This window comes from Trachemys scripta, chromosome 1 (genome assembly GCF_013100865.1).
Source record: "Trachemys scripta elegans isolate TJP31775 chromosome 1, CAS_Tse_1.0, whole genome shotgun sequence".
Lineage (NCBI taxonomy): Eukaryota > Metazoa > Chordata > Testudines > Emydidae > Trachemys > Trachemys scripta.
Genome location: NC_048298.1, coordinates 11,035,284 through 11,055,401, shown reverse-complemented (window position 1 = coordinate 11,055,401; position 20,118 = coordinate 11,035,284). Strand labels below are relative to the sequence as shown.

Genomic DNA, 20,118 nt, shown 5'->3' with positions numbered 1-20,118 from the left:
GTTTATAATATATACTTTAATTGTAGCACATTATGGTTAAATCAGCAGAAAATAAACCTGCTACCCAAATAATAAAATTCTTTTATTTATTATTTGTTTTATTCTGGTGCTTAAGAGTCCCAGTGATGGACCAGGACCTTGTTGTACTAGGCATTGTAAATATCAGTAATAGAACAACAATTCTGCACACCATTTGTGGCAGTAGAGCAACAGGATTTATTCATGTTGTCAATAAAGGGAAATCATTTTCTGTTCATTTTTATGTTGTAGGGGTTTTTTGCCTACATTTAGCGTCTCAGGCCTTATAGACTAAGTTCTTCAGTGAGCCATTATGTATAATACACAGTATATCCCACGTTATTTACGTCAGAAGAAGTAAATGCCACATTAGAATTCTGTCTGTTAACTGTACTGTTCATTCTTCCCAGCAAGCATTTTGTTCTATTTAGTATTTCTCTTCCTAATCCACAGCGCTACATATACTTAGAAAATATTGTTATTATTTGTAATTATCATTAAAGGACAGCCAATTTATGTTACACCTGTGATTTTTTTTTAACCTTCTATTGTTGGTTAACATCCGAGATTCTTGTACCTTAAGAGATTACAAAAAAAAAAATCCCTTCCCCTTTTCCCCTTTCAATTATTGTTATAATTAACACAAGATTACTGTAGCTGACAGAAAAATTGTCTATTTCATTGCATTTTCTGTAGAGGCATTTTCACTTTCCTCTACCATTTTTATGAATCGTTCATTCAACAGGGGAGAGGAAGGCATTTAAAAATAGAAAAGTGTGACTGTAAAACCATAAAAATTAGTAGAGAGACTCAGATGCAAGTGTAGTACCTGAAACTACTTTTACTTCAGTTTTTTAAATTAACTTAATTTCAAAATAGCAACAGCTTTTTAAACATTAGCTTGAAGGGAGAAAGAACGATTTTGTCACCTGACAGAGATGTTGTGAGGCTTAATTCATTAACTTATTTAATGACCTGAGATCCTCAGATAGAGAATTATTACAGAAATGCAAAGTGTTCTCTGATGCAAAGTGCAGTAAAAGTGGAAAACAGAAATATAACTTTAGCCACGCTACTGGTCTCTTCATTTTGCATGATGATTTAATATTATCATGATTGTATTTCATTATTGAGCAGTGCCCTAATGGGTGCTTTACAAAACCACTGTTATTGGTGGCACAACTTGGGCAGCTTAAAGAAAATGTAAACAAATATGTAAATACTCAAACAAATGAAAACAAAAAAAGGAAAAAAATTGTTAATTTCCCACCTTCTTGAGATGAGACAATAGGTGGCATGTAATCAGGAATGTACTCTTTCCTCTCTTCTGCATCTTTGCTTCCAGGCTGAGGAAACTGTAGGACATTGTTCTTGCTGACAGGAAATGAAGGGATTTGATGTGGGAAAGTGACAGGTTCAATATTGTGTATGTAATCTTCCAGCTCATGCAGGTTAACCCCCATAAGTGTGAAGGCTTCACTTACATCATCCAAAATTGGATCTGTACGGCCATCTGTAAACAAAAAGGAATTTTAGTAAGAATCTAGTCTGAAGAACTTTGACTTTGTTTTGTAATGAACAATATAAGCACATTCAGTACACAGGAAATTTCCTTTTGTCAGAAGTAAAAAAATGGATCATTTAAACTTTTATTAACCCAACGGCAGCTTACATGTGGCTAAATGCAACACATCTGGCTAAAACTAAATACATTACTTATTCACAGTAGTGCCTTTTGTTCAAACGGAAGCTCTAGTGCTTTATAAACTAGAACTACAACATTCACTTCACTCACCAGGCAAAAGCACTTTGGCGGGGGGGGGGGGAGTGGAGGGGGGACACAGCAATAGCTCAAAAGCATGCAGTGCTACACAACAGTTTAGGTCAGAAGAGAAGAATATTGTATTTCACACATACTGAAGGGGGAATTTTGGTTAGGAGAAAGTAATTCCCCAAGCTGCAATTTCTGTAGGAAAACATGGCTAACACTTCTTTCTTGTGAAAAGCATTCTGAGAATTTTACTGGCCAAGTGGTCAGGACCTTGGTTTAATACCACATCCAAAGACAGCAACCCAATGTCCTCCTACTAGTATGCCAATACCTACTGTGACAGTACCTCCCATAAGGCTTTATGGAAATATGCTTAGAATGTGTTTTATGCTACATATGCCATGTAACATATCTCAAAGGTTATGATCTACTGCAGGCCTGCACAACACGTGGCCCGCGTGGGCTCACTGTGTGGCCCACGAGGGGGTGTGTAGGTGGACTCACTGTCAGGGCCAGCTCCAGGCACACCCTCTCCCCACTTGAGCAGCAAAAACCCTGGAGCCAACCCTGCTCACTGTGCAGCCCGCGCGCGGGGGGGGGGGGGGGGGGGGGGGGGGGGGGGGGGGGGGGGGGGGGGGGAAAGAGTGTAGGCTAGCCAATGGCTGGCCGGCGGGTGGACAGGGTGGTGAAGGGGTCAGTGGCAGGGTGGAGAGTGAGGGTGAGCCAGCAGCAGGAGGCGGGGGCAGTGGCAGAAGGTAAGAGGCCAGGCAAGTGAGCTGGTGGCGGGGGATGGGGGCTGAGGAGGCAAGTGGGGGGGCAGGTGAGCCAGCGGCGGAGGAGGGAGGAAGGGGCTGAGGAGGCAAGCGGGGGGGAGGAGGGGGGCTGAGGAGGCGGGCAGTGGTGGAGGGGCAATTGGGAGAGGGGAAATGGCAGAATGCCCCCGACGGTCCCAAATGTTCAAGTAACTGCCCCAGGGTGGTAAAGAAAACTGGGTCATTAAGGCGTGACAGTCTCTGGGGGGAATCACTGCTAATCCTAGGACCAGACAGGCTGTGTTTGGATCAGGGGTTCTTCAACTTTTTCATAGTGTGGAAAACTGGTTAATGCAGGGACTGCCTCATGGGTTCATGTGCCTGTCGTCACTGCAGCAACTGCTTCCATGGAAAAGCCACCTTAGGACGACGATTAAATGTATATTTAGCTTCTTTCTATCTCGCAGTCAGAAGAACCTGCCCCCATGTGCACACACCCAGCTCTCTGGGCTCAATCCCACCACACTTTGGGAACCTGTGCAGCCGAGTCTGTCCCCAGGAGTGCAAAGGAAAAGTGAGGACAGGATCAAATCAAATATCCATCCCCGTGTTAGAGAAGAGAGAACTATGACATACTGCACATAAATCCGAACCACTTCATTAGCTGAAGAGTTAAGCTGTAAATTTTAGAGGAGCCCAGTTAAAAGCCCATCAACAAATCGCACTTACAAATACTCGACAGCTTCCCTAAAAACTCAAAGGCAGGACAGTCTAGAAATGAACAGTTCAGGGATCTAACCCCACAGCCATATCATTCTTCCCTGTTCCTCCCCATCCCGCCTGCCCTGCCCCCAAGAATCCTAGCCACATCCCACCCACTCCGGGCTCCCACCTCTTCCTCTGCAGAGCAGCCCTTGCCGCAGAGCCAGAACTCAGCAGAAGGGCAGTTTAAATAATTTACAGTCTCAATGTTATAAACATGACACAGGTCTTCGTGATCCCCCAGCTATCCCCCAGTAACATCCACAGGCCCCCGTCCGACTCAGCCAGACACCTGGTGTTTGGGGCCAAGCCATTTTGGGGGTAGGAAGCTAGGAAAATGTTCAGAAAGGGAATGATGGATATTTGTGAAATACCTTAATTGCAAAACCCCTTTTCTGAAGGTTACCAAACCTCCCAGACAAATCCTACCTTGCCTAGGAGAGCTCAGGGAATCTCGTAATTTTTTGGAGAAGTTACACGGAAGATAAAAAATGGGTCTTAGTTGTAAGTTAGGATCAGTCTGAACTATGGAGTGGCTACCACTGGCCCATTACATCCAGGTGAGCGAGCAGCATTGGTCCTGATGTGGTCTGGCTCCCATCCCCTCTCCAAGGGTTGCAGCTGTCTGGAGGTGCTGCCTTCCACACCTTCCTCATTCACACCTCATTCATTCAACAGGGCAATCGATTACAAAGTGGGGGGAAGATCTTATTCTACTTCTAGCAAAAAGACATTTTTCTTTTACCTTGATTATACTTCCTCAGGGGCCCGCTATAACATATTACCAAGGTTCAATACAAAGTCATATAAAAGTTATACAAAAATGTATAATGCAGAGATTTATCTGCAACTGCATTGATTGACTGCTGTGTGCAGTAATATAGTGACCCCTGGGTCTTTGAATGAGGCTTTATACGGGAGTCAGGGGGGCAAGAGGCCAGCGTGGGCAAGTGGGCAAAGAGGCAAGCAGTGAGCCAGCAGGGGTTCTAGGGGCGGGCATGGGGGTTTCTGGCAGGGGAAGGAGGAGGTGAAAGGAGGCGAGTGGTGGGTGGGGGACTGACTAGGAGGGACGCAACAAGCCAGCGGGGGGGCTAGGGGGTGAAGAGGGGTGTGATGGTGGGGCTGAGCGGGGAGGGGGTGGGTCCTATTTTATTGCTGTGATCTGGTCACCCTATGCACGCCGTTTCTTTCCCCCTCTACACTACAGGCTTCCACACACTGTCAGTGCCTTCCTAGAGTGCCATACATACAATTGTTTGCTTTAATTGAAAAATTCTTAATAAAGTATCACCCCCCCCCCCAAAAATCTTCCTTTTCGGCCCACAACGGCGCTGGGGAAGGAGGGTTTGTTTCCGCGGGGCGGGCGGCACTGGGGGGGGGGGTTGTGTTTTGGGGGGCTGGGGCGGAGTCAGCCCTTAGCTGTTTTCTTTGGAGAAATATGGCCCTCACCGCTTTACAAGTTGTGCAGGCCTGATCTACTGAATCTATTAATCCTATTTGTATGCATGTATCGTTTTTGTATTCAAAGTTAGGAATATTGGCTGTGTACTGGCTTGATTTCTAAATAACTTTAGTAGAGCATTTGGTCAGTTCCTGGAGAAAGGAATGTTGAAGTTAAGTATCTAATCAAGAGACACTTAAAGGACAATGAATCTTGGAATGCTCCAATCCACATAAGAAGTCTACTTGAGGACATTCAAGGTAGCATAGAATCATAGAAATATCAGGGTTGGAAGGGACCTCAGGAGGTCATCTAGTCCAACCCCCTGCTCAAAGCAGGACCAATTCCCAACTAAATCATCCCAGCCAGGGCTTTGTCAAGCCTGACCTTAAAAACCTCTAAGGAAGGAGATTCCACCACCTCCCTAGGTAACCCATTCCAGTGCTTCACCACCCTCCTAGTGAAAAAGTTTTTCCTACTATCCAAACTAAACCTCCCCCACTGCAACTTGAGACCATTGCTCCCTGTTCTGTCATCTGGTACCACTGAGAACAGTCTAGATCCATCCTCTTTGGACCCCCCTTTCAGGTAGCTGAAAGCAGCTATCAAATCCCCCCTCATTCTTCTCTTCTGCAGACTAAACAATCCCAGTTCCCTCAGCCTCTCCTCATAAGTCCTGTGTTCCAGCCCCCTAATCATTATAGAGGGCGAACAATTTATGAGTTTACCTGGGGGGGAAGGATAGCTCAGTGGTTTGAGCATTAGCCTGCTAAACCCAGGATTGTGAGTTCAATCCTTGAGGAGGCCACTTAGGGATCTGGGGCAAAATCAGTACTTGGTCCTGCTAATGAAGGCAGGGGGCTGGACTCAATGATCTTTCAAGGTCCCTTCCAGTTCTAGGAGATAGAGATATCCTATTTATTTATTTAATTTGTAAGTTTTATCCAGGGTAAAACGGATTTATTTGGGGCTTGGACCCCATTGGGAGTTGGACATCTGAGTGTTAAAGACAGGAACATTTCTGTAAGTTGCTTTCAGTTAAGCCTACAGCTGTTAGGGGAGGTGGTTCAGACCCTGGGTCTGGGTTAGCAGCAGGCTAGCGGATCTGGCTCAAACCAGGCAGGGCACTGAAGTCCTAAGCTGCCAGGGCAGGAAAGCAGGGACACATCAGTTGGCAGCCCCAAGGGGGTTTCTGTGAACCAACCCGTCACAAGCTCCCTGGGCCACGGCTGAGAACGGAGTGTGTAAAGACAGGCTCTGCCAGAAGTCACACGCTGGGACCCACGTGTCCCTCTGAAGCCCAGACAAGGCTGCCTGGGGAACTGCTGCTCTCCAAACGAGCAATTGTTCACTTTCACTAGGCTTTAAGTATGGCTTTCTCTCAACCATCTCTGGTCTCAGCAGTGCCCTCCTTTATGCCTCACCAATCCTGCTCCGAGGCAAAAGACAGAGCAATATGCAGTATTGCTGGGGAGCACTGAGCAATCGCCCACGTCAGACCCCTCACGACTGACGCTGAAAGGAATCAAATGCAAAGCAAGACCCTGGGAAATGCTATCAGCTGGCCTCATCCAGGGAGAGGAAATGTCTCTCAGTATCACAGCCAGGGTGCACTGTGGCAGACACCACTGGAACAATACCCCACCCTAGCTATCAATGAGGGCGATCTAAGTGCTGGCCTCCACATGGGGTGAATTTCACCCTGACAGATTAACTGGACTCTCTCTCTCTGAGCACAGTACCAATCCCCCATCAGAATCTACCATGTGCTAGTGTTTCCAAGCCAGCCTCCTCAGGCACCGCACCAGACGGCAGGGCTAGAAGTAGTTGTCAAACTCTATTTACTTATTTAAGCTGAAGAAGCCCTTCTCTCTGTCTCGGGGAGACCTTGCCCTAGCCTAGCATCATTAACCAGCTCCTCCAGCCTGCCTCCTTGTGGCTGGAGGTAGAGATGCAGCAACCCTGCCTCAGTTTCCCCACTGTCCTTTGGTCTACTCTAACCACAGGAGTGACCTGGCCCTCTGGCCAGGCCACTTGACAGAGTCCAACCCCTTCTGGAGCCAAAGAGGCCTTTACCAAGGTCTAACAGATATGTGTAAACAACCAAACCTTCAACACTGCTGGGCTCAGCTGACTGCCAGATCATTACAGGTGCACATCTGCTGCTCTAGACTGTCCTCCTGTCAAATTACAGGCCCCTGGGCCTCAGCCAATCCACAGCTCAGCGGCCGGCCCACTGCTCCCCTCAGTCAGGGGTTCAGGCAGGCTGCAGCTCCTCTGGGCCTGTCTCCAGTCAGAGCTGCCAGCTCACCCGTGGAGCAGCCCAACAGCCCTTCTCCACTCCTCCCCCCAAATGCTGGGCTGCCTCCATTTTAAATCCTGCACCCAGGCCTGGCAGCCAGTACATATGCATCATGAAGCCTCTGGCTGCAAGTTAACCCTTTCCAGACTGGGATGGTTCTATAGCCCCCATCACACCCCTGCATTTTAACTGGGCAATCCTGGGCTAGTTCCACTAATGTGAACTACTGGGGCTCTGCACATATGCAGGAGCAATCCATGTGCAAAGAACCAGAAGCAGAACTGATACCTTGGTTCGGAAGTGCTAGGCCCTGGAGACCCCTTCAGGAGTGAGCCAGGGAGACAGCCACTAATCATCTGCCAAGTACTGACCGCTTAAAGCTGGAGGTAGAATCATAGAATATCAGGGTTGGAAGGGACCTCAGGAGGTCATCTAGTCCAACATGTGACCCATGGCTGCCTATCTGGTAAGAAACTGAGAGTCATGCATGGACACGTGACTTGCCCAGGTGACTCCAAAACTCCATCTCGGGAGTTGGACTTTGCATAGGAGAGGGGAGGAGGTCTCTACCCACAAAAAGAAAGTCTATTTAAGCCCATGGGAGACCCCTCCATTTTGTCTTCAGCTGGCTAAAGAGAGAACCTCTGCACCCCCAGGATACTTGAAAGAAACTGGAACAAAGGACAGTGTGCAAGGGGTGTGAGTGACTGCTGGACCCAGGTTAAAAGGAGATTAGTCTGTAAAAGGGAGCATTCTGGAACTGGTGAGGATCTTATCTGTATTCAGTTTGATTAGAAATAGATTTGCGCATTTTATTTTATTTTGCTTGGTGACTTACGTTATTCTGTTTCTACTTGGAACCACTTAAATCCTACTTTCTGTATTTAATAAAATCACTTTTTACTTATTAATTGACCCAGAGTATGTATTAATACCTGGGGGAGAAAACAGCCGTGCATATCTCTCTATCAGTGTTATAGAGGGTGAACAATTTATGAGTTTACCCTGCATAAACTTTATACAGGGTAAAACAGATTTATTTGGGTTTAGACCCTATTGGGAGTTGGGCATCTGAGTGTTAAAGACAGGAACACTTCTGTTAGCTGCTTTCAGGCAAACCTGCAGCTTTGGGGCAAGTAATTCAGACCTTGGGTCTTTGTTGGATCAGATGGGAGTGTCTGGCTCAGCAAGACAGGGTGCTGGAGTCCTGAGCTGGCAGGGAAAGCAGGAGCAGAGGTAGTCTTGGTACATCGGGTGGCAGCTCCCAAGGAGGGTTCTGTGATCCAACCCGTCACACCTACCACCTACTGACTCACCAACGCCACTTCCAATATTTTTTGTGTTTTGCCTCTAGAATTCTCCCACAAGCATTAACCCGGCATGCCCCTTGCTTCACTTATGAAATTAAAAAATAAAGGACAGTACCCTTCAAAATGGTGCTAGAATGTACACTAATCTCTTTCATTAACATCTCGGTAACACTGACTGGTCCACATACTGATAGGAACATAGGAATTGCCATACTGGATCAGATCCAAAGTCCATCTCATCCAGCATCCTGTCTTAGTAGCCAGCACCAGATGCTTCAAAAGAATGGGTAAGAACCATGCAGTAGGCAGGTGTGGGATAGTCTGTCTCTCATTATAGCTCTCAAGATAATCTCTAATAGTCAACTATCAAACACCAAAGCATAAGGTTTAATGTTCACCTCTACCCTGATTTAACTCTGTCCTCGGGAGCCAAAAAAATCTTACCGGGTTATAGATGAAACCACATTATATCGAACTTGCTTTGATCCGCCGGGAGTGCACAGCCCCACCCCCCCGGAGTACTGCTTTACCGCGTTATATCGGGTCGCAGGTGTACCTTTCAAATTTTTTGTTAACAAGCACATCCATAATTACAATAATGCCATCTACATAAATGTTCATAAATGATCTTAAAGTGCAATTCTCTTCGAAGTTACTATATAAAACTAACACTTTCTCATTGAAAAAATATGCTTATCAGGTATATTCAGAATCATAGCTACTACGGGTGGTAATGTAAATATTGGTTTGGTGTGGGGTTTTTTTTTGGTGTGTGTTTGTTCTTTTTTATTTTGTTTTAAATGACTTTTTACTCCTGTTTCAAATAATCTCTGTGTTCCAGCTTTCCCCATCTATAAAATGGATGTATTGGGTTTTTTTCTCTCTCATCTTTTGTCTTGTTTATTCGGAATGAAAGCTCTTTAGGACAAGGGCTTTCCCTTACTATGTGCCTAGCACAATGGGACTCTAATCTCCGCTGAAGCCTTTAAATGCTACTGTAATACAAGCAGAGAACAACCACTACCTCCATTTGCTCAGCTTTAAGTTCCCAGGCAGAGTTTACTGAGCCTGACAGTAAGAAAAACATCTTTTTACTTGTTTCCTGAGCAAATCTGTCCTAGCAAATTATTGACACAATAAACATGAAATCTTGCAATGCCATTTTTTATTCACTCTTCAGACAAGAAACATGTTAATATCAAGTAGGGAAAGGTAGATGTAACTTTACTAAATGATTTACTGAGCAAAAAGTGTCAACATCTAATGGATAAAGCGGAAGAGAGGTAGTCAGGGCTAAAGTGACAGGTGCTGGACATTGCCGGGAGTCAGTCAGGAACCTACACACGGGTGGGTCAAGACTTTGGTTGCTCTGTGTTGACCTGGAGTGACACCATACTTCAGCAGCATCTTGATCAACTCTGTTGCTTTATTCAGGGACAGCACAGTCAAACTCAATCCGAGAAGGGGGCTAGTCAAGGTGCCCTAAAAACTGCTCATTCCAAACAGTCCTGACCAGCTTGCCACAGCTGAGGGTGTTGTTCCATCATGTGGTCAAAATTCAAGCAAACCCCAAAAGGTTTCTTTTTGTCTCAATATTGCAACATGGAATGTCCACACACTCCTTGATCATCCAAACCAAACTGATTGTCCTGTCAGGTGAACTGTTCTGGTAGCTCAAGAACTTGAAAAATATCATATTGACATTGTGGCGCTAAGCAATATGCAACTTGCTGAAGAGGGTCAACTGACTGAGGAGAGTGCTGGGTACATTTGCTTAGGAAAGGGATGCCCATAAAATGAGTCGCATGACCCAGGAGTCGGCTTTGCTATCAGAAAGAATCTCATCTTTAGTTTGGACAGTCTGCCCATCAGTATAAATGACAGACTGTTGAAGCTCTGACTATCCCTGAGAGGTGGACGTTACGTTTCACTGATCATAGCTTAACTCATGGACAGTGACTAACTCTGATGAGGGTAAGGAGGAATTTTATTCTGAACTAAATGACCCTGATCCAATTGACTCCCCTTGAAGACAAGTTGATTATTTTAGGTGACTTTAATTAATGCTCACGTTGGCTGTGATGATGCTACATCATGTGGTGTACTTGGCAAACATGGCATCAGCAAGATGAACAACAATGGCCTACTTCTGCTGACGACATGCGCTGAGCACCCTCTAGTTATTATAAACACTTCTGACTTCCCAACGACTACAAAATGATCTGGACGCATCCTCACTTTTGTCACTGGCATCTGATTGACTACGTGTTAGTCGGATAGCGGGACATCCGAGATGTGCACATAACTCAGATATTATGCAGAGCTGATTGATTGTTAGACTAACCACCATCTTGTTCAATCACAGCTTTGCCTCTTTGTTTGGTTGAAAATGAATAAAAACCCCATCAGTTAAGCGTGTAAATATTGCCTGGCTGAATGATCGGTCAATTGTCAAACAATTTTCAACACAGCTAACTACTGTTTTATCTGCCAAATGGATACCCCTGTGTGACACAATCTCTAACACCATTATGGATTGTGCTGGGTATACAAAATGCCATCATGCAGAATAGTTCGACAACCATAATTCTGAAATATTGACTCTTCTTGATGCCAATCAGCAAGCATATTCCACGCTCTTAGCTGATCCACTCTCTGGGTCAAAAAAGCTCAGATATAGGATAGGTTGCAGAATGCACCAACACAAACTCTACCAGATGCAAAATATGTGGTTTGACTGTAATGCAGAGGAACTACAGGCCCTTCCTGATCAACATGATTCCAAAGATTTCTATGATGTAGTTAAAGCTGTGTATGGCCCTGCCCCACCTCCCGGCATCACTAACAAGTGCTGATAGTGAATTTCTCATCACATATCGTTCTGCTGTCCACCAATCGTGGCGTGAATATTTTAGTGAACTACTTAATCATTCACCAGCTGTTTCTGATGAGTCACTGGATAATACCTGTAAACTGTTCACATCTACTGCACTTACAGATCCACCTGCACAGGCTGAGGTGTTGAAGGCTGTTCAAGTAATGAAAAATAATAAATCCCCTGATCCCAATGCCAGTCCAGCTGAGGTTTTCAAACACAGATGAAATCTTCTGATTGACAAGTTCTCTGAATATATTTTACATGTCTGACTTCAAGAAATTATACCACAACAACTGAAAGATGCCAATATCATCACTATTTATAAGCATAAAGCCCCAAACAGCCACTGTGGTAATTACAACGGTATCTCTTTGCTCTCTGTGGCCGGCAAGATTCGTGAATGGATCCTTTTGAACCAACTCCTGACCCAAATCGTTGCTAATGTTGTATCTGAGTCACAGTGCAGCTTTTTGTGCTCAGTGGAACACTGGTGACATAATTTTCATGATTCAACCATTACAGGAAAAATGTCACGAACAGCACCAACCTTTGTACATCATGTTTCTTGGCCTAACTAAGGTATTGAATACAATCAACCATGCTGTCCTCTGGCAAGTGCTCGCTAAATTTGGATGTCCGGGCAAATTTGTTAACATCATTCGACAATTCCATGAAGGCACAGCTGGAAGAGTTAGTGCTGATGGTAAACTAACAGACCCATTTCCAATCACAAATGGGATGAAGCAGGGATGTGACTTTCCACCTAGCTTTTTTGGTCTATTCTTTGCTGAGATGCTAGAGGAAGCCCTTTGTGGTGCTTCAAATGGCATCTTTATACACTTCCACACTGGTAAGCTCTTTTTTCTTTCCCGCCTACATGCGAACACCAAGGTTGTGGAAGCATTGATCCAGGAACTGCTCTTTGCTGCTGACTGTGCCTTGATGAAGAACTATAAGTAGAACTATAAGATCTTACAAACCACTCTGTTGCAACAGCTCCTAACTTTGGCTTCACCATCAGCTGAACAAAAACCAAGCATATGTATCAGCCAGCTGCTCAACAACTTTACCAAGACCTGTCAATAAGCCTGGGAGGTATTGTACTCCAAGCCATCACACTGTTTACTTATCTTGGCAGCATGTTGAACAACGAAGCAAAAATTGACCAGAAAGTGGATGGGCGAATTAAGAAAGCCAGCACTGCATATGGTCGCCTTTATCACCAAATCTGGAAGCAACATAGAATCTGTCAACAGACAAAAATCAAAATTCATAATGCTGTTGTCCTCACAACACTGCTTGACAGCTGCAAAACATGGAACTGTTATCAATGACACATTACAAAGCTTCACAGCTTCCATTTGTGCCACTTATGTCAATTGCTGGGCATCAAACAACAGGACTGGGTTTCCAACACTGAAGTCCAGGTGAAAGCTAGTTCGGTCAGCATCGAGTTGATCTGCACCTAATTGAGATGGACTGGCCACATAATTTGAATGCCAGAGACCCATTTATGAAAACAAGTCTTATATTCTGAATTAAAGTCCAGCAATTGTAAGCATGAAGCGCAGATGAAATGCTTAGAAGACACTCTGAAAGAAAATCGGAGCAAAACGAACATTTCTGATTCAATCTTTGAGCAACTGGCGATTGATCATATTGCATGGTGCCACGCCATACGGGTGGATGTCCACGACTTTGAGAAGCACTGTGTGGAGCATCTGGAAGCATAGCACCAGGCATGGAAACAACATGCAGCTCAATCAACACAATGAGGCAAAGGGTTCTGTGGCCACAGCAGTAAACGTTGTTCTTCCCAAATTGATTTACAGAGTCACTCAAAGACCCATTAGTACAAACTATGCTTGTCATTGTCATCCTCAAAATTGGGGTGACCAACATCAGTTACATCAAAAATGTAAAAAGCAACAGAGGGTCCTGTGGCACCTTTAAGACTAACAGAAGTATTGGGAGCATAAGCTTTCGTGGGTAAGAACCTCACTTCTTCAGATGCAAGATGACTTGCTACCCCTCTGATACGGATCAAAAATGTAAGAAGACAGCTATCACGGAGGGCAGAGAGGGTGCTTCTTCCTAGGACTCTAGGCCTGATTTAGCTAGGTACTTTTTAAGTCAATGAGACTACTCACATGCTTAAACTTGAGTGCCTGGGCTGAACTGGAGAGGAACAGCAAAACCAACAAGAATTATGTCAAGTTCAGTCTGTTGCTGTTTGGGCAGTAGAGAAAGGGATTTAAGGGCTTGTCTATGTGGGAAAATTGACAGCAGCACTACAGTGGTACAGTATAATTGTATGGAAGCAGAGTAATTACACCAGAAGTCACTTTTATGCCAGAAAAGAGTGTCCCCACCAGCCTAGCTACAGTGGTATAATTATATAGCTATAGCTCTGATGGTCAATTTTCCCATGCGTGTTCACAAGGAAGGAGAATAATCCAACAGAGTTGGGGAAGAGTGAAGTAACAGATACTGTTGTCCCTTCAAAGCAACCAACAGGCTCTTTGCCTGGGATGGAGAAAAGGAGAATGGCAATTTTCAGAGGCTTATAGTACTCAGCCAATCTGGATGCATTTTTATGGAAGCAGCAAAAAGAATTTCTCTGATGCCAGGACCAAATTGTCTGCCAAATTTTAAATTTCTGCTCCAAACCCTTGAAGTTTTAGAGCTCTTCAAAATACAGTTAGGAAAATATTTCAACACTGGAAAAAACGACCTGTATTTCCCTAACGTCATTTTCAGTAATGTGTACTGTTACTGCTGAAACTTCCCCAAAAATTCAGCCTGAGGCAATGAACAAGTATAGAAAAGGTTAACCGGAAATGGTTAAAGTTTGGCAAAGTTTTGAATAACTGATCAATGCAGAAAGCTTTTAGATACATTCGAAGCTTATTACAATGAGCAATAGCTGTTCAATAATTTGTAGCCAAAAAGACATATAGGAAAATTATTAATGAGTGGCTACATATACTGCTGGGCAAACCACAATAAATAGTACATAATATAGATCAGATATCAATAATACACACTATATATCATTCACATACTGTTCTCCATCCACCTAGAGCTACTACATATAATATGCCTACACAAATCCTGCAAGGGAGATTGTAGCTTCCTGCTGATGCACAGCATTCTTCTACACACAACTGTTAAGATAAATATTGCCATCGTGGAGGTCCACTTTTCTAGTAGTTAAAACATGGGATTCGGAATCGGAGCTTCTTTTCCAGGCTTTACCTAGTGTGTCTGGGCAAGTTACTTAATGTTGCCGTCCATCAGTTTTCCCACAGGTAATTATTGTTCCTACTGGTGAAATAACTTGGAAATGTACTTTTCCATTCTTACATGAACTGCTTCCTCTGCACTGACACCTAGATACTATAGAGATTAGTGCATTAGAAATACCAAAAAGCTTGTCTAGAGTCAAGTATTTGCATCAGTATAACTACACTGATATAGTAGACAGTGCAAAATGGGGCTTTTGCTGGTGCAATTCATACTAGTAATTTACTGGGGAAAGTCGCAGCCATTCAGTGCATCTACACTGGGGGACTGTATCAGTGTAGCTACACCAATGAAAAACAATCATAACGCCATAGATTGGGCTTTATATAGATACGACCTCCACTACATTATCATTGCTACTAGAAGTCTGCTCCATTTCATGGCGACTGATGAATGTGAAGTAAAAGGAAGAATTGTCTCTCTTACTGGCAGCCAGTAAGAAATTTGATGTCCTGAAAGTAACAAAATCTGGGAGGTATAAGGACATTCAAAGCTATTTATTTAGTAAGGGCTTATCTACACTTACAATGCTGCAGCTACGCTGGCGTAGCGCTTAGTGAAGATTTTACCTATGCCAATAGAAGAGTTTCTCCCGTCGACAGAGGTCAGGGGTCCCCAACGTCGTGCCCACGGGCGCCATGGTGGCTGCCGGGGCATCCATGCGCGCCCGCCTACTGGCCGCCGGAAAAGCAGCCACCAAAATGCTGCTAAGAAGCGGCAATGTCAAGAAGTGCTACCACCGAAATCTTGCCAAATTTCGGCGGCGGCGCCTCTTGATGACGCTGCTTCACGGCGGCATTTCGGCGGCTGCTTGTCCGGCGGCCACGGTCCTTGGCAGCTAGTCGTCCGGCGCCCGCCCTACGGAAAAGGTTGGGGATCACTGGCGTAGATACTCCACCTACCCATCGTCCCTCCCATTGACACAGCACTTTCTACACCGGGGGTTAAATAAGTATAACTACTTTGCTCAGGGGTGAACCAACGTAGCGTTACCAATGTAAGCGTAGACCAGAGCTAAGACGAGGTACCTCAACAGCAGAGCAATCTTTTCTGGTCCAGTTCACCAAGAGTATATAACATGTGGCCATATTTTTCAAGATCTAATAATTTTAGGATTTCTCACTTCTATTTATTAAGATGTGCCTATCAGGTTGCGTTTCCCATGCATTTTTAATACAAGTCATTCACTTCTGCAAAAAAAAAAAAAATGCAATCTTAAGAACATGGGAATGATCACTTTAGATCAAACTAATAAATTCCTGTTCATCTGGTATCCTGGCTCCAGCAATGAACATATTTCAAAAGAAGGTAAAAATCCACCCAATAACACATCTGGTCATTGTGTACACTGCTGAACCTGTGAGAAAAGAGTATTGAAAACCAACTCCTTCTACAGATGATCCACTGACAACCTGAAGCAGGTGGCTTAACACCACATTACACTATTTGTTTTAACAACAAATACTCAAAATTGCCCTCATTTATTAAACTGCCACTATGCTGTCTTACCCAGCCTGATCTCACACTCTCCACTGCCTCAGTTTCCCCTTCTGGGCACCTCAAGTACTTGCAAAGGCTTTCACATGTCCAAAAATAACCCTTCTCAGTGTCTGGTTTATTAACAGAGTTCAAAAGGAAAATAAAACTTCCAGCTGGGGCTTCACTTTAGCCAACTTGTTCTCCACACGCCAGCCTCTCTAGCCAGAATTTGCTCCTGTCTTAACGACCTGGCCCTCTGCACATGTCTCTCTAGAATCCTATCCCTTCCAGGGTACCACTGTCTTTATCAAGCATCAAAGAGTATCTTCACCTCAGTTTCAAACTGGGCCCAGACCCTGCTTCTTGAGAGTCTGTCTTCTCACCTCAAGTTTCATTTTACTCCAGCTAAATAGCCCTTCCTGAGCATCTCTCAAGCAGCAACTCTCAAGGCTTCCTGGAATCTTCTCTGTCTCTGGAGATGACCCAAGGCTTCTTCTCCCCTCAGTCTTCTGGCCTTCGGCATCTACCCCCAAGACCTGGGTTAGCCACACAACCCTCCTGTCATGTGGTATTACTCATTCCCTCACCTGGAGAAATGAGTTAAGTTTGTCACAGGTGAGGCTAGGACCCAACACCCCTTAAAAAGACCAGCCACTCTCTGACACACACAATTTACTCTAGCTCACACATCACAGGGTTTGGGCCACATTCTACTCTGTCACACTGGAGTAAACCCACAATAACTCTATTGACATCAACTATGATTTATTTTTTTTAACAGTGTAACAGAAAAATTAAAGCCATTTAAGGTTTAAGTTACGACATAGAAAAAAGCACTGTGCCCATGCACAGTACATTTAAACTGAAATCCCTTGCTGAATGGGAAAAGTACCCAGCTATAGCAGGCCACGATGTACACATGTGCAGAGCTAACATAGCTGGGCCGCAGGAAATTTAGTTAGGGGGCACAGCAAATGAAGCAGCACACCACAGGCACCCATATCTCATTCACTGTGTATTTTATTTCTATGGACTTCCAGGTGAGGTGATTATTTTTCACATACAATATAAAACCACACACTTTTTTCCACAATCTCAGAAGCATGTGACATCTTGAAACATTAACAAAAATATAGAAAAATGACAATTTCATTGTCATAATGGCCCAATATTTTTTTTAAAACTTTTAAATTTACACGGAGGGCTTATGTTTTCCAGGGGTGGTATTTTTAGCTATTTTTGAATTCTATACATAGTACTGTTTCAAACAGCACTATGTTATAGCCCACTAAGGAACCTTTAGTGAGCACCAACAGGGTCTACATGGACAAATTAACATGCAACACATTAGCATGCTTTAGAAATCACACCCTCCCAATCCACATTACTGCTTCTTGTAGTTGAGCCCTTAGATACAAACTAGGGAGCAGGGACATCACCTATATAAACAAATAGCAGTGGGAAAAGGGTGACTTCAACATGACTGAGTAACCGTTTTCAGTATTCTTCTAGTGTTTGTCGGATAAACACCATTTTTTATTTTATTTACTGTATTTTTGTATTGAGGGTGTTTTATCACTTAAAACCTAGAATAAGAAGCCCTATTTATATGGAAAGGTTTTTGTTTGTTTGTTTTTTTAACAGGGTTCTCAAAAATTTTCACAGTATGGAGCACATGAGGTCTGCAGCCTCTATGCCATCTTTGATTCGGACCTCTCTTTCTGTCCTCGCGTTTAGGTTTTGTCTAAATCTTGCCAATTCTTTCTGCACAACATCTTTAAGATACAGCCTTACTTATCCATCAAACTCTTATACAAAGTCCCATCTTGATTATTGCAACACTTCTCTCTAGCCTTGACAAATGCAATCTTTCCCTGCTCGTATCCATTCAGAATGCTTCTGCAATGATCATTTTCCTAGACCATTGCTCTCTCCATGTCACCCCTCTCTTTGAAACTCTCCACTGCCCCCCCCCCCTTTTCTATTATCACAAAAATAAGCTGCTTGTCTTTGCTTCAAGGCCCTTTACAGTCAATCCCCACCCTATCATCTCATTCACTATTGAGCTTTGGGTTTTTTTTTTTGGAGCTATACCTATCTCATAGAACTGGACGTGACACTGAAAGGTCATCGAGTCCAGTCCCCTGCCTTCACTAGCAGGACCAAGTACTGATTTTTGCCCCAGACCCCATAAGTGACCCCCTCAAAGACTGAACTCACAACCCTGGATTTAGCAGGCCAATGCTCAAACCACTGAGCTATCCCTCCCCCCCTTGAAGCTTGCCTCCAATCAGCACACGATGCCAGCCTCCATCACCTATATGTTACATTTTCAAGCAAGCACCTTCATGCTTTCGCCCATGTTGCCCCTTATACTTGGGAGACACTCCCCATAAACAATTGCAAAGCTACCTTCAAATCCTTCCTCAAAACTCTCCATTGCTATAATACCTACAAAAGCCCTGATAACAGGCTGTACTGCCTATCTCCACTGTTGTCTCAGTATTTCCATATATTCCCCCATCAGTCGTCTCTTGTTTTATGCTTAGATTGTAAGCTCCTTGTTGAAGGGACCATCTCTTAATTTTGTGTGTGTAAAGGGCCTAGCACAATGAGGCCCTGGTCCATGACAAGATCTTCCAGGCACTATGGTAATACACATAATCATAACAATCATCTTAAAATTGCCAGAGATTGCCTTGTGAATCATCTTGTCAGAAACCAGGGTCTGCAGCTGAGGCAGGGCCTGCTACCTGACCTGCAGCTGAACGCCCTGAACAATCCGACTCCTGATTTGCTGAGAGGCATCACAAGTGTTCTCTTAAGCTCAGCAGCAGTAGGCTAGTGCCTGCCCAGTGCTTACACGCACAGCTGCAATCACTCCTGTCCCTGTGTCCTGCTCCAGTCCACTCCAGCCCTGCTTCTTCCTTACTTGGTTCCTGACTCCGGCTCGGACTCTTGATTCTGTTCCTGGCCTCTGACTTCTATTCTGACTGCTGGGCCTGATCACCACTGCTCCAACCAATAGACCTGACCACCCATGCACCCCAGTTCATAATACACCTCCCCTCCCATTTGAAACCACAGTATCTACAACTACAGCTATTGCATACCTAGAAAAGTAACATTAGGAAAGTATTGAGTGTATTTATCGATGTCTTTTAATGTGATATAGCAAATGGAAGCAAGGAAGATAATCTAGCACAGTTAGAAAAGCCATCATTTTGCTTGTTAACTGAGAAAATGTGGACCCTATTATGCCATTTTTACAGCTGTTATTCAGAGTGGAACCACAATATGCAGTTTATTGTGTCTCAATTACTGAAGATCAAATCTGTTCTGTTTACAAGTGCAAAGATTCCACCCCTCCAAATAAACACAACTGCCAACCCTGCTAAATCAAACTGATCCGAAGGTCAAACTGGTTAGTTTCTGGCTAACACATCAACAACAGAGTCTCTACAACTGGAACTTAGTTAACACTTCTGTTGATTATGCAAGAACCACAAAAAAAATCTAGTTTATTCTTCCAGAGTAGGCAGTGACAAGCAAACCCAAGTCTAAATACACTTAGGGAGGAGATCTGTTGAGTAATAGGATGTGCTTTTGACAATCACATTTGAGATTAAAAATGTCAGTGTGAGGTTGAAAATATAAGGCCTGGCCCACACTAACCCCTCACTTCGGACTAAGGTACGCAAATTCAGCTACGTTAATAACGTAGCTGAATTCAAAGTACCTTAGTCCGAACTTACCGCGGGTCCAGACGTGGCAGGGAGGCTCCCCCGTCGATGCCGCGTACTCCTCTCGCCGAGCTGGAGTACCGGTGTCGACGGCGAGCACTTCCGGGATTGATCCCAGAACATCGATTGCCTGCCGCCGGACCCGGAGGTAAGTGTAGACGTACCCTCAGAGACATTATACCACAGATGTAATGTCTAACTCCTCATGAAACAGCATATGCCTCCGTAACCAAGAGATTATGCTTCCTTCCCCTCCATCCATTCGTCAAGAAAATATGCCCTTTTCCCAATTCACAGTAAATGCTTCAGACCCCTCATGCAGCCTAAATAAGAAGGTAAATTACAGTGCCCCCAAC

At 44.3% G+C, this 20,118-nt stretch overlaps 1 protein-coding gene across 1 annotated transcript in view; it reads right to left on the bottom strand.

Annotated features, from left to right (window-relative positions):
• Nucleotides 1–20,118, bottom strand: part of TAF3 (TATA-box binding protein associated factor 3) — a 144,346-nt gene that overhangs the window by 123,364 nt on the left and 864 nt on the right. The window contains exon 2 of the mRNA XM_034764586.1: nucleotides 1,289–1,531. Coding sequence (XP_034620477.1) covers nucleotides 1,289–1,531 — 243 coding nt within the window. The remainder of the gene's footprint in view (nucleotides 1–1,288; nucleotides 1,532–20,118) is intronic.